Raw genomic sequence first — 15,665 nt, 5'->3', positions numbered from 1 at the left:
CAGAGACTTGTTTCTGAGTAAGCACCTTGTTGGCTGCTAGGCCTTGTGAGAGAGGAACTGTACAACTTGAGTGATCATCCGGTTGTGAATGGCTATTCTCTGGATGCAGTCAAAGTAAGCAAGTTCTCCAACATTTTGACTTTGACACTAAGAGTACCTGAATTCCCTTTCCAACCCTCTGATCCCAATTTAAGAGACTGTTCATTGTCTATGTTTGCAAATAAAATCCATTCAAGTGGATCTGTTGTCAGTCTCTCAAGTTACTGGGCCATTTACCATGAGACACCCCTAGACGTGCAATGAGGAAGAAAGAAGGAAACGGTAAGCCCAAATCTAACCAGCAGCTCCTTCGGGGGTTAATGCTACACAATTCACTTGCTGAATGCAGAAAAAGCATGTATCCCCTTGTGCTTGGAGGTTTGTGAATCCGCCTTCAAAGTCTCTTTGGTTTCCCAAAATCAATGAACTCAGGGACATGGAGGACCTCACGGCTACCCTACATAACAGGGAGGACATCTTTTGTGACACATGGAGGCTGTGGCAATATTTTGTGTACACTGATGCCTATTTGCAGGAGGTCTTACAACCCGGCTGAGCCCCCAGGGCCTGTGGATCTTTTTTTGGCCCCGGGGTGAGAGAGACTGCTTTTCCTAGTCTCTCCCTCCTTCCTTCACTTTTTTTCTTCTTTACCTCCTTTTCCCTCTTCTCCCTACCCCTTCCCCTACCTCCCTTATTCCCCTCCCATACCCTTTACGAAGTTTGGTTATATATCCTTTGTAGTTTCCGTAGTTACCCCACCATTATATTTTGTCCATCTGGTTGTAGGCCATGCCTTGGTCATTATAGCCTCTGGGACCTCTCTGAACGTAGTTGCATTCTTATGCTGCACTTCATCTGTATTTGTTGGAAACTCACTCCTTGATGCTGTGCAGACCTTATTGTATTACCATTGATTTTGCAAGTCTGTCTATTCACGTGACCAAGCTGTGCACTATTTTTGCACATTTGAAAATGCAAATTTTTGTTAAATAAAGGAATTACAAAACAAATATACTGTATACTATTTAAATCACAGTCTAAATTTATAACACTATTCAAATACCGGTAATAAATATAGCATAAAATTAAAACCAAGTCTGACTATAAAACATAAGGATTTGTATATAATTCTTTAGCAACCAGACTCCAAATTGTATTTTTATTGTGTTATGTACAATTAAAAGTTTAAGTATCACTAAAGGCAAAAAATATTTTTGTTTTGGATAGAATGGAAAGGGATTAGAAAACTTGTCAGTTTTTGTTTTTTTGTGCTCCCGCTAAAGAGATTCACCCTCTCTATTTGTCCTATTTACCAATATCACTGAAAGCAAAAGAAAAAAAATCACAGATTTTGGGTTGTCCCTAGAAAAATAATAGAGGGGAAATCTTCCAATGGAAACACTAGTTCTGGTGACCTGGGGGTCCCCAAGGAATTCTGTTAATTTGCAGGGATTTCCTCTCCCATCCTTATTGGCTTTGGGACATGACGTGAAGGGAAATCTCCCGAATGGGACACAGATCAGGAGAAAAAAAAAATCTGACAGGAGTTTTAACCCTCCCTTGCTCTATCCAAAATGAAAAAAAAAAAGTTTTGCCTATAGTTCTACTTTAAGAACAATTAAAGGGGTCGTAAATGCAGAAGGTTTATTAATCTTAATGCATTCTATGCATTAAGATAAAAAGCCTTCTGTGTCAACAGCTGCCCCAGCACCCCCTAATACTTACCTGTGCCCCATCTTTCTCTCTTCTGATTGGCTGAGAAACAGCAGCGGTGCCATTGGCTCCTACTTCTGTCAGTTAGCCAATAAGGAGAGAGAGGGTGCAGGGCCGAACTGAATGGACACACTGAGCTGCAGCTCAGGTCGGGTGCCCCCATATGCTGTGGAGACACTCAACAGGAAGGAGGGGCCAGGAGAAGAAGAGGATCCAGGTTGCTCTGTGCAAAACCACTACACAGGGCATGTAAATATTACATGTTTGTAAGGTCTCGTTTTATATTCTATAAAAATAACAATCACTTTAATTTTGTCAACTAGACATTTACTTATGCTTTTCTCTAGTTTTCAAGAGACCTGAAAAGTCTGCTGTACAATTTACTAATCCTAAATTCCAGTTGGAAAGTTTTTGATAGCAAGCTCTTTTCTACACAAAAATTAAATTGTTTAAATTTCACCAACAGACAAAGCACCTTTCAGGATCAGTACATGGAATCCAGTTGACACCGGGGTCTGGAATATCTTCAAGATATGGTAAAATTGTTTCTCTGGTAAATCTCCAACCATAGATGCCATCTTCTGGTGTGACAATCAAATGAGCACCCTGAAAAGGTAGTAAGATATATAACAAAACAGTGAAGATAATGTATATTAAGCCTTCAACATGATGAGCTTCTGTAACATAAAAAACAAACCTGTTTAAACAAGCTGCTTGTTACTGCAGACCAGAGACTAGGAAATCTAGGAAAGTAATATAATTTAAGGTGTATGAGATGGGTGGCAATCTATAATGAGCTGATGTAACATTCAGAGATGAAGTTCCAGATGAGAAAAGGAAGTTTTCTCAGTATAGGAGGGGCTATTTTGTTGCAGACCAGAGAAGGATAGGGATTGGCTGCATTAGGTGGTTTGACCTTTAGCCCTGCCCAACAGCACATATGGAGAAAAAAACCTAGCGGAGAGCCATAAGGCTGGGGTGTGGAGTGCTGTGAGCTGCACTATGGCGAAGGCTGTGATACACAAAGATATCAGACGCTGCATTGGGAGCAGAAAAGCTAAGCCCCCTCCCCCTAAGGAAAGTGGAGTGTAGGGGAGGCTACTGTACTGTATCAAGTCCTGCAAGTGGAGAAAACAATAGGGAGCCTGCTGGGACTTAGGTTGAGGACTCCATAAAGGTAGAAAGACCTTACATGGCTATGGGGGTGGATATGTGGACTGACTACCAATAGGGGGACACTTATCCAGCAATGGTGGTGAGAAGCCTCTGACCACCCTTATATAGTTTTGTCTTCTTCGCTTTGCAGGGGTTTAACTGCTGCCAGCAAGGTTACCTTAAGGAGACTGCTACACCCATCCTGTTACAGTGGATTTCAAGTTCTCTCTCCTGATATTGATCGGTCTTGTGAAAGTTAAAGTGGAACTTTAGTCAGAAAATGGTGTCCTGCTAGACCACTTCAGTCTGGCCCCTTTTGCAGGTATAGCTATGTAAAACATTAAAAATAAGTGTCTATACTGTTTATACTGCCTCACCCTGCTGTACACATGCTCAGTTGCTCTCCTTTTTGGCAGTGTGCCGAAAATTAGAGCCACTAGAGGCTGATCTGCTGATAACCTAAGTATTTAGTGCTGCTCAGGGGCTCTGGGCAGCAAAATGGTGGCTTTTACTGGCAAGAACAAACAGGAGCAATCCTGGAGGCAATTTACAGTACACGCTAATTTGTATAACAATTATTAATGTGGAATGTATAATCCTTGCTAGAGATGGGCTCGGGCATGTTTGAAATTCCACGTGCCCTATCCCACCAGGAAGCTGAAAACGGCACATAGCTAATCACAAGCAGTGAGACATTTCCTGGTCCACAGCTGCACATTGGATCGGGCATGTAGGATTTCAAACACGCCCAAGCCCAGCTCTAATCCTTGCTAAGAACTTTATTTTTATCAAGTTGTTGTGAGTAAAGTTCAACTTTAAGCGCTTCACTGCTGGCAGGCTTATATCTATAAATCCACTGGCTAGTGGCTTAGTTATGGCCTTAAAAATGTAGGTACTGCTGGCGTTACTACATATAGGTATAGAAGAATTCAATACCAAATTTAGATCGGTTGTTAGCCATATTTTATTGGAAACCAGAGCTCCAATATTACGTCACTGGAAATCGAATGCCACCATAAACCTCTCTGATGTGACCAAAGCAGTACATAGGAACTATACCTTTGAACGCCTTATTGCACTTAATGCTATGCAAGGCCAGCAGTTTGATAAACAATGGTCTACCTGGGCTAAATACAACATTCATTGATATTGAATTTTATGTACAACATTCCTATTCTCTTTCCGTATTATTTGTAAACCATAATGCACCTTCGGTCTTACTGTGTAACGTTATATCGTGTATGTCGAGCACAACATGTGTATACTTTTTTTTGTTCTTATTTCCTCACCATTTTTTTTTATTATTACTTGTGTTCCTGTATAATGTTATATGAAAAACTTTCAATAAATAACATTAAAAAAAATGTAGGTACTGCTGATCATCTCCCCAGCAGCTCTCTTTAGAGACATTGTTTGACTGTGTTGTTAAGTTAACCATTTTGTATTGATATTTCTTGTGCTAGTTTATAGTATCAGATGTAATGCTGTACTTTCAAAGGGCTTTCTTCCATCTTTTTATATAAAGGCCACCCAAACTTGCCACTGTGTCCATTACCAGTAAAGGTCATCCAGTGCCCAGGATGAAGATGCCAAAGTGTTCTCCCCTTCTATGTGATGTGTAAGCCCAACCATCTTAACAATGCCCAATGTGCACACCCATTCATCATATCCATTTACAGAGTGCAGGGGACAGAAGTGTTTAACATACAGAGAGTAGGGTCAGGAGTAAAAATAATTTTCAGAGTGCAGGGTTTATTAGTAAAAGTAACAAAGTGCAGGGGTCAGCAGTAAAAATAACATCTGGAGTGCAGGGGTCAAGAGTAAAAGTAAAAAAACATACAGCCCAGAAAACAGACTGTAGAAGTTAGGAGTATGTAACATATATAGTGCAGGGGTCATGAGTATTTGCATCCTAGTGTACAGCACCCCCCTATGATTTCATTGTACCCTTTTATTCATAGCACAACACTACCCTCTATGAGGCAATTTGACAAAACACCCACATAGATACACCCCCATAGATACAACCATACACTCATACACACATACAGTACATACACATAGTGATTCGTGTTGTGGGCTGAAGCACATCTACTGACAGCTAGGGTACTTCATATGATGTGGTGTGTGGTGCCCATCCTACATGAAGGCCTCACCATGGTCATCCAAAGAAGTTGAGTGCTCGTGCTCAGCGTCATATCCAGAGGTAGTCTTTGGGAAATAGACCTATGAGTGCTACCAGCATTGGTGCAGAGGTTGAAGGGGTGGGTCAGCCTGTCAGTGCTCAGAACATACACCACACACTGCATCAAATTGGTCTGCATTCTGTCATCCCAGAAGGAAGCTTCTTCTAAAGGTGATACACAATAAAGCCTGCAAACAGTCTGATGAAGACAAGCAGATTAAGAACATGGATTACTGGAACCATGTCCTGTGGTCTGATGAGACAAAGATAAACTTATATGGTGTCAAGCTTGAGTGTGGCGGCAACCAGGTGAGGAGTACAAAGACAAGTGTGTTTTTCCTACAGTCAAGCATGGTGATGGGAGTGTCATGGTCTGGGACTGCCAGTGTTCTGATGAGAAGTGTCCCCCCATTGGATAGTGTCCTCCCTATACTGTGCAGGCGCAGCGCTTGCACAGTATGGAGGACAAAGGAGACACCAAAAGTCTCAGAATATGAACGGCGCCTGCGCACTTAATAGTACCTTCCTTTCACACGTTCCCAATGTTGTAAAACAGCAGCTTGTAACAGGGCCCCTAGCAGGCTTGCTTCGCGTGCCATGCTTCGGACACGGCCTCACTCGCCACGATTCTGACACGGCCTCGCTTTGCTCTGCATATTTTTATTGTAACTCTATGTCTGCTTGGATGGTGGGGCTTGAACCTGGACTGAGGAGAGAAGGTACTATTAAGTGCACAGGCACCGTTCATCTTCGGAGACTTTCGGCATCTCCTGTGTCTTCCATACTGCACAAGTGCAGTATAGTGCGGACACTATCCAATGGGGGAAAGTTCTCAACAGGACACCGGCACTGGGGAGCTACAGTACATTGAGGGAGCCGTAAATGCCAACATTTACTGTAACATACTGAAGCCGAGAATGATCCCCTCCTTTCAGGGGGACTGGGCTGCAGGGCAATATTTCAACATGATAATGACCCCAAAACACCTCAGAGACAACCACTGCCTTGCTAAAGAAGCTGAGGGTAAAGTTGATGGACTGGCCAAGCATGTCTTCAGACCTAAACCCTATTTAGCATCTATGGGGCATCAAATAGAACGTGGAGGATAGAAAGGTCTCCAACATCCAGTAGCTCCATGTCATCCTAGAGGAGTGAAAGAGGACTCCAGTGGCAACCTGTGAAGCTCTGGTGAACTCCATGCCCAAGAGGGTTAAGGCAGTGCTGGAAAATAATGGTGGCCACACAAAATATTGACACTTTGGGCCCAATTTGGACATTTACACTTAGGGTTGTATTCATTTTTGTTGCCAGCAGTTTATAAATTAATGGTGGTGTTGAGTTATTTTGAATGGGACAGCAAACTTACACTGTTATACAAGCTGTACACTCACTACTTTACATTGTAGCAAAGTGTCATTTCTGTTGGCACATGAAAAGTGTCAGTGTTGGCACATAAAAAGATATAATAAAATATTTACAAAAATGTGAGGGGTGTACTCACTTTTGTGAGATACTGTATATAAAAATGTGTGCTTAATTTGATTGAAGCTTTAAACTCACATGCATTTGCTGGTGTGGATGGTTTCTAGTGAATCACCCATATACTAATAATTCAACATGTTATTTTCTTATTTGTATTAAATCTTGGGAAGGAAAGAAGAACTAAAGTAGAAAGCTCATTGTAAGTACCATAATTTAGGATTACCGGTACATTTTTACTACTACATAACTATTTTGGATTACAATTTTATTATTTTTTGTTATGTAATTTATGTGTGCTTGTGGTAAATGTAAACATAAATATAATATATATAATATATTAATAATATATATAATAAACTGAATTTGGACCCCTCACTCTAACACATCATTTTTATGGACAACCACCACAATGATGAGTCAATAAGGAGGTGCAGAAGGATGGGTTAAGCGCACTTTTTTTGGTAAAGTCAGAATTTATTTATAGATTACCCTAGGTTCCAGTCTCCTGAAATACTCTGAAAATATTCTCTGGGTACCCACAATTATTTTAGTTCCAGTTTACTCACATATTTACTTTAAAAGGTACTTCAATATGAACGTTTCCCCATGTTAAACACAATTGGCATTCCAGTCATATCACAGAGGTGTTCAACAGGTTTAAGGTCAGGATAAGCAATACTGAAACAGAAACAAGCCTTTCACCATCTGTTGCATAAAGTGCTTTTTGTACCTCCCTCAGGGAAAAAATCCAGCACTAATCTGTACTCCCACCACCCCTCCCCAAAAAAAAAGAAAAATCCACTAGTGATCTGCAACCTCCCCCATGCATAAATTCATTCTGAAAACCAAAATACAATTCTCCCAAACCAAAATAAATAAATCCAAAAATCAACCCAATCCCTCCTTAAAGTTCAAACTCCCCCCCAATTTCTCCCTCCTAGCACACATCCCCACCCAAAAAAAACCCACCCATCTTACACCCCTAAATTTGCCCTTCTAGCACATATCCTTCACCCATAACCCCTCCCAGCACAAAGCCTCCATCCTGGCACAAATCTTCCCCCATCTTTGCATAAATTCGCTGTCCCCCAATCGCTCTTCTTATGACAACACCTCCAAGTTCAGGCACAAATCTTTGCTCCCCCTTATTCCTCCTCCCAGCTCACATGTTCCCCACCAATGCCCCCTCCAAGCACAATTCCCTTCCCCAAAAATCACCCTTCCTAGCACAAATCCTCTCCCCCAAGTCCCCCATTTTAGTGCAAACCCCCCCCCCCGCAGTCCCCTTTTCTAGCACAAATCCCCCTTCCTCCATTCCACCCTCCTAGCACACATTTCCCCCTCAATACCCTTTCCAAGCACAAATCCTCTCACCCTAAATGTCCCCTCCTAGCACAAATCTCCCCCCCCCCCCACATATCCCATCTTTGCACCCCCCCCCTAAACTTCCACTCCTAGTACAAATCCTCCCCCCAAATTACCCTCTTAGCAAAAATACTCTAAATTACCCTCCCTAGCACAAATAACAAATTCTCCACCCCCCCCTTCCTAACAAAAATTATTAATCCCCACAAACCTCCCCTCACATTTTGAGTAGTTTCTGTCTTTTTGGATTAGTTCTCTCAACAGTAATGCCAAGAGGTCAATGCATTTCGCATATTCACTTCCTCTGGACCTCAATATCTTGGCAGCAAAGAGATTTGGCCTACCCAGGAAAAACAGGATTACAATAATCAACACAATGATATACATCAGAGATCTAGGCGACATGAATATATGGTTTTATGAATGTCTTTTACATTTTTGTAATAAATATTTTGTTTTATCTAAATTACACATGGCTGTCCTTCTCTTGGTCCCAGTAAAGTCCAATATGTCCTAGTTTTTTAGTATACATTCCATATGGATGAGGTACCCCCCATATAGCCTTATTCTCTCTTTGCATATGTTAGTGTGAATGAATCAGTCACAATCGATGACACTTCAGGAGGCAGAGCCAATATAGAACTATGTCAATTCATTTAGGGTACTGTTTATCCTTTTATTGAAGTCAGTGCAAAAATATCAAATAATAAAAAAAAATATTGAATTTACTAAATATTTATCATCACACCTCAGAGGTAAAGTGAGCATTTTACTGTAAGAAAGAATGTGAGGTTACCTGTTCAGCGGCAGCCTTTACTGCCTTCTCTAGAATATCCATGTTTTTATTCATTAAGTCCAGGGCCTCCTGTGCTGAAACAGGTATCGCTGTGTCTTCTGGAAGTATAACAGCATGTTCATAGACTGCGCCAATGAATTTCTTTAAAGTTTGGCTCTCCACAGGACAGAGAAGCAATGAAAACAAAACATAGACAGCGATCATGGTGTATGCCTGTGTATACCTGAAGGAATGTCAGGTGGATTTCAGACCTTTACACTGTTATCAATTCTGGTTATGCAAGTTTTTTTTTTACATCAGTTATTGCACAACAAACAAGATAGTACTACAAAATTCCCTCTAGGATCTTCTGCACAATACACTCTCTGTCAGCTGTGAAGATGATTATGGATTTGGCTTGTTTGCACTTTGGGACTGGCACAGATTATTAATTAGAGTGAGGCATTGTATTTGCACTTTTGCAGGGGACACAGTATACATGCTTGCAGTTTTTTGAACAACAAAAGACATCAATATTGAACACTTTATATATGATTTTTATTTCTTTGCATTTAAAATATTATGTATTTTTTGTATATTTATTTACTGGCACAGTTTTGTCTCACAATTTTGCTCCTGAAGCCACTCTGGCTTTTGATGGATAGACCCCTACGACTAAGCCCCAGAGACAGGACGAAATGCGTCAGTGTGTGGTCTTAGGAGGAGCTGAGGCTGAGGCCGCTCTTCACTATTTGATACACATTGAGCTGATGTGTGCGGTGCCTCTATATAGTATACCTTGTTAGGTTGCTGGAATTAGCATTTTAGATGCCAGCCCCCCCCCCCCCCCCCCCTTTGGTTGTGGATCGTTTGAGCAGAACACTAGATAAATATAGTATATTGACATCTGGGATGCTGTTTTGAATGTTACATTTTGAAAGAAGCTGGACGCCAGCAATAGAAAGGTGGCGGAGGCCATCTTGGTACGCCCAGCTGTCAGGAACGGTGTTGTTGCTGGGATCGCCTGCTGGTGTCACTGTTTATTTTGCCATCAAAGGTTGCAGTTCTGGTGGTCACCAGCGGGTGTCTCCCAGCAAACAGACATTCTAATAATCCAGCTGCACCTGAAGTGGTATGGCTTGGAAGTATATAAGCCCGCCCTTCACTGAGGCTCATGGCTTCAGAATCCTTCCTGCTAGCCTTGTCCCTGCCTGACCTGTTGCCTGAGACCTGTTCCTGAGACCTGTTCCTGATTTGCTTCCTGTCCTGGACTCTGTTCCCTATACCTGTGACTTGTCCCCTGATTCCTGCCTTGGCTCCCCTTGCTTCCGCTTCCTCCACCTGGCCTCCTGTTCCCCTTGTCTCTCATCCCTGCCTTGTTATATATGTGTTCCCTTTCCATGTATATAGTTAGTTAGTTAGTTAGTTTAGGGTTTTGGGGTTTGCTGTGTATTATTTGTGTTCTTGCTTGTTTATGGTTTGCTGTGTATTATTTGTGTTCTTGCTTGTTTATGGTTTGCTGTGTTTGTTTGGTTTGCACGCGTGTCTTTTTCCTTAATAAATATTTATATTTTCACTTACCTTTCGAGCCTGATTCCCTTAGTGCAGCCCATTGATCTGTTTACTTTGTGCTGGATGCCTGTGTTAGGCATCCCTCCCATGACAGAATTCTGAAGCCATACTAACAGATCGGCTGCACTTGGGAATAGGATCTGGACACTTGCTATTGCCAAGAAAAATGCATCTGGAAGATATCCTGTATCTTTCGCTTCTGGCAACAGATGACAGAGATTTTTGTCATCAGACATTAGGTGAATACACTAGGGAGCAACTGCTGGAATGTATCCGTATAGCCCATGTTTTTGTTGATCAGGGCAGTTTTCTGTTTGAGGACGTGCAGCCATTGATTCGGATCTGTACAGAGTTGGCCCTGTCTGATGTCCCTAGTGGAGGTGATGACTATACACCGCCTTTTAGTGCAGCTCAGGTAGAGTCTTTGGTGTGGCTGTTGGAAGATGACTCGGCCTTTTCTTTGAGCAATACTCAGCTTGTCCTCAACAGGTGCTTGCAGCATTGCTTGCTTGCAGTATTGATTCAGTGCAGTCTCTGGTCAGACAAACCATGTGCAAACCAGATTTTGTGCAACCATTATTACAGGCCTGGTCTAGCTTGTTGTACTCAGCTTCTGTCAGCTCCCAACCACCCATTTCTGTGTCCAGATACCAGCCTGCTGGGATATCTTCCTCTCTATTACCCCCAACAACCAAAATTTCTGACCAATACACCCTGCTACCAATGAAGTACCAGTACCCTGTTTCCTCCTGCTGTACCTACCCAGCCTTTAACCCCTCTGCTACTTCTCAGCTGCCTTCATCAGTTCCATTGAATCTCCCCTCAAGATCTGCTCCCTCTGTTTTACCATCCTTCCACTCTTCGCTCTTACCAGCTGCATCCACTACCTACAGCCCTGTACCCACATACAAATCTTCAGTTGCTAAAACCAAAAAGAAACGGAAGTTTTTCCCAACCCATACCATTCTGTCATCACCCACTTCTGCCTCCACGCCTGATGTTCCAATGCCTGCTGTTCAGCCTGTTGTGCCAGTGTCTCTGCCTGTTGTCCAGCCTGCTGCCCCGGCCTTCCAGCCTGACGCCTTCCAGCCTGCTGCCCCGGCCTTCCAGCCTGACGCCTTCCAGCCTGCTGCCCCGGCCTTGCAGCCTGACGCCTTCCAGCCTGCTGCCCCGGCCTTGCAGCCTGACGCCTTCCAGCCTGCTGCCCCGGCCTTCCAGCCTGACGCCTTCCAGCCTGCTGCCCCGGCCTTCCAGCCTGCTGCCGACGTCTTCCAGCCTGCTGACGCCTTCCAGCCTGCTGCCCCGGCCTTCCAGCCTGATGCCCCGGCCTTCCAGCCTGATGCCCCGGCCTCCCAGCCTGATGCCCCGGCCTCTCAGTCTGATGCCCCGGACTCGCAGTCTGATGCCCCGGCCTCTCAGTCTGATGCCCCGGACTCGCAGTCTGATGCCCCGGCCTCGCAGTCTGATGCCCCGGCCTCGCAGTCTGATGCCCCGGCCTCGCAGTCTGATGCCCCGGCCTCGCAGTCTGATGTCCCGGCCTCGCAGTCTGATGTCCCGGCCTCGCAGTCTGATGTCCCGGCCTTGCAGTCTGATGCCTTGCAGTCTAATGTCCCGGCCTTGCAGTCTGATGCCTTGCAGTCTGATGTCCCGGCCTTGCAGTCTGATGCCTTGCAGTCTGATGTCCCGGCCTTGCAGTCTGATGCCTTGCAGTCTGATGTCCCGGCCTTGCAGTCTGATGCCTTGCAGTCTGATGTCCCGGCCTTGCAGTCTGATGCCTTGCAGTCTAATGTCCCGGCCTTGCAGTCTGATGCCTTGCAGTCTGATGTCCCGGCCTTGCAGTCTGATGCCTTGCAGTCTGATGTCCCGGCCTTGCAGTCTGATGCCTTGCAGTCTGATGTCCTGGCCTTGCAGTCTGATGCCTTGCAGTCTGATGTCCCGGCCTTGCAGTCTGATGCCTTGCAGTCTGATGTCCCGGCCTTGCAGTCTGATGCCTTGCAGTCTGATGTCCCGGCCTTGCAGTCTGATGCCTTGCAGTCTGATGTCCCGGCCTTGCAGTCTGATGCCTTGCAGTCTGATGTCCCGGCCTTCCAGTCTGATGCCTTGCAGTCTGATGTCCCGGCCTTGCAGTCTGATGCCTTGCAGTCTGATGTCCCGGCCTTCCAGTCTGATGCCTTGCAGTCTGATGTCCCGGCCTTGCAGTCTGATGCCTTGCAGTCTAATGTCCCGGCCTTGCAGTCTGATGCCTTGCAGTCTGATGTCCCGGCCTTCCAGTCTGATGCCTTGCAGTCTGATGTCCCGGCCTTCCAGTCTGATGCCTTGCAGTCTGATGTCCCGGCCTTGCAGTCTGATGCCTTGCAGTCTGATGTCCCGGCCTTGCAGTCTGATGCCTTGCAGTCTGATGTCCCAGCCTTGCAGTCTGATGCCTTGCAGTCTGATGTCCCGGCCTTGCAGTCTGATGCCTTGCAGTCTGATGTCCCGGCCTTCCAGTCTGATGCCTTGCAGTCTGATGTCCCGGCCTTCCAGTCTGATGCCTTGCAGTCTGATGTCCCGGCCTTGCAGTCTGATGCCTTGCAGTCTGATGTCCCGGCCTTCCAGTCTGATGCCTTGCAGTCTGATGTCCCGGCCTTCCAGTCTGATGCCTTGCAGTCTGATGTCCCGGCCTTCCAGTCTGATGCCTTGCAGTCTGATGTCCCGGCCTTGCAGTCTGATGCCTTGCAGTCTGATGTCCCGGCCTTGCAGTCTGATGCCTTGCAGTCTGATGTCCCGGCCTTCCAGTCTGATGCCTTGCAGTCTGATGTCCCGGCCTTCCAGTCTGATGCCTTGCAGTCTGATGTCCCGGCCTTCCAGTCTGATGCCTTGCAGTCTGATGTCCCGGCCTTCCAGTCTGATGCCTTGCAGTCTGATGTCCCGGCCTTCCAGTCTGATGCCTTGCAGTCTGATGTCCCGGCCTTCCAGTCTGATGCCTTGCAGTCTGATGTCCCGGCCTTGCAGTCTGATGCCTTGCAGTCTGATGTCCCGGCCTTCCAGTCCGATGCCTTGCAGTCTGATGTCCCGGCCTTCCAGTCTGATGCCTTGCAGTCTGATGTCCCGGCCTTGCAGTCTGATGCCTTGCAGTCTGATGTCCCGGCCTTGCAGTCTGATGCCTTGCAGTCTGATGTCCCAGCCTTGCAGTCTGATGCCTTGCAGTCTGATGTCCCGGCCTTGCAGTCTGATGCCTTGCAGTCTGATGTCCCGGCCTTCCAGTCTGATGCCTTGCAGTCTGATGTCCCGGCCTTCCAGTCTGATGCCTTGCAGTCTGATGTCCCGGCCTTGCAGTCTGATGCCTTGCAGTCTGATGTCCCGGCCTTCCAGTCTGATGCCTTGCAGTCTGATGTCCCGGCCTTCCAGTCTGATGCCTTGCAGTCTGATGTCCCGGCCTTCCAGTCTGATGCCTTGCAGTCTGATGTCCCGGCCTTCCAGTCTGATGCCTTGCAGTCTGATGTCCCGGCCTTGCAGTCTGATGCCTTGCAGTCTGATGTCCCGGCCTTCCAGTCTGATGCCTTGCAGTCTGATGTCCCGGCCTTCCAGTCTGATGCCTTGCAGTCTGATGTCCCGGCCTTCCAGTCTGATGCCTTGCAGTCTGATGTCCCGGCCTTCCAGTCTGATGCCTTGCAGTCTGATGTCCCGGCCTTCCAGTCTGATGCCTTGCAGTCTGATGTCCCGGCCTTCCAGTCTGATGCCTTGCAGTCTGATGTCCCGGCCTTCCAGTCTGATGCCTTGCAGTCTGATGTCCCGGCCTTCCAGTCCGATGCCTTGCAGTCTGATGTCCCGGCCTTCCAGTCCGATGCCTTGCAGTCTGATGTCCCGGCCTTCCAGTCCGATGCCTTGCAGTCTGATGTCCCGGCCTTCCAGTCCGATGCCTTGCAGTCTGATGTCCCGGCCTTCCAGTCCGATGCCTTGCAGTCTGATGTCCCGGCCTTCCAGTCCGATGCCTTGCAGTCTGATGTCCCGGCCTTCCAGTCCGATGCCTTGCAGTCTGATGTCCCGGCCTTCCAGTCCGATGCCTTGCAGTCTGATGTCCCGGCCTTCCAGTCCGATGCCTTGCAGTCTGATGTCCCGGCCTTCCAGTCCGATGCCTTGCAGTCTGATGTCCCGGCCTTCCAGTCCGATGCCTTGAAGTCTGATGTCCCGGCCTTCCAGTCCGATGCCTTGCAGTATGATGTCCCGGCCTTCCAGTCCGATGCCTTGCAGTATGATGTCCCGGCCTTCCAGTCCGATGCCTTGCAGTCTGATGTCCCGGCCTTCCAGTCCGATGCCTTGCAGTCTGATGTCCCGGCCTTCCAGTCCGATGCTTTGCAGTCTGATGTCCCGGCCTTCCAGCCCGATGACCCGGAGCTCGCTGCCCAGCCCGATGACCCGGAGCTCGCTGCCCAGCCTGATGACCCGGTGTTTGCTGCCCAGCCTGATGACCCGGTGCTTGCTGCCAAGCCTACTGCCCAGCCTGATGACCCGATGCTTGCTGCCCAGCCTGATGACCCGATGCTTGCTGCCCAGCCTGATGACCCGATGCTTGCTGCCCAGCCTGATGAACCGATGCTTGCTGCCCAGCCTGATGACCCGATGCTTGCTGCCCAGCCTGATGACCTGGAGCCTGCTGCCCAGCCCGATGACCCGAAGCAAGTTGCCCAGCCTGTTTTTATTTCCAGATCTAAACTTCCAGACCCTGGTGGTGGGATACATGTTCCATTGTCGGACTTGGGTGGCATGCCTCCCAGTAGGTTAAGAGACTCTGGCCGGAGAGCGCAAAGAAGTCAGCAATCACAGGGGAGACTTTTCTGGACTTTTCCCCATTTACATGCACTGTCAGGTCAAGGGCAGAATGGAGTGTCCGGAGGCCACTCCTTAGGGGGGGGAACTGTCAGGAACGGTGTTGTTGCTGGGATCGCCTGCTGGTGTCACTGTTTATTTTGCCATCAAAGGTTGCAGTTCTGGTGGTCACCAGCGGGTGTCTCCCAGCAAACAGACATTCTAATAATCCAGCTGCACCTGAAGTGGTATGGCTTGGAAGTATATAAGCCCGCCCTTCACTGAGGCTCATGGCTTCAGAATCCTTCCTGCTAGCCTTGTCCCTGCCTGACCTGTTGCCTGAGACCTGTTCCTGAGACCTGTTCCTGATTTGCTTCCTGTCCTGGACTCTGTTCCCTATACCTGTGACTTGTCCCCTGATTCCTGCCTTGGCTCCCCTTGCTTCCGCTTCCTCCACCTGGTCTCCTGTTCCCCTTGTCTCTCATCCCTGCCTTGTTATATATGTGTTCCCTTTCCATGTATATAGTTAGTTAGTTAGTTAGTTTAGGGTTTTGGAGTTTGCTGTGTATTATTTGTGTTCTTGCTTGTTTATGG

At 46.8% G+C, this 15,665-nt stretch overlaps 1 protein-coding gene across 1 annotated transcript in view; it reads right to left on the bottom strand.

Moving 5' to 3' along the window:
• Positions 1-8,983, bottom strand: part of LOC143987809 (pantetheinase-like) — a 29,234-nt gene extending 20,251 nt beyond the window's left edge. The window contains exons 1-2 of the mRNA XM_077486855.1: positions 8,736-8,983; positions 2,228-2,358 (exon numbers count right to left, since the gene is read on the bottom strand). Coding sequence (XP_077342981.1) covers positions 2,228-2,358; positions 8,736-8,939 — 335 coding nt within the window. The 5' untranslated portion in view covers positions 8,940-8,983. The remainder of the gene's footprint in view (positions 1-2,227; positions 2,359-8,735) is intronic.
• Positions 8,984-15,665: the final 6,682 nt, after the last annotated feature.

Source organism: Lithobates pipiens, unplaced genomic scaffold (genome assembly GCF_037356315.1).
Source record: "Lithobates pipiens isolate NorthernLeopardFrog02 unplaced genomic scaffold, aLitPip1_a1.2 Scaffold_18, whole genome shotgun sequence".
NCBI lineage: Eukaryota > Metazoa > Chordata > Amphibia > Anura > Ranidae > Lithobates > Lithobates pipiens.
This window is presented reverse-complemented; position numbering and strand designations above follow the sequence as displayed.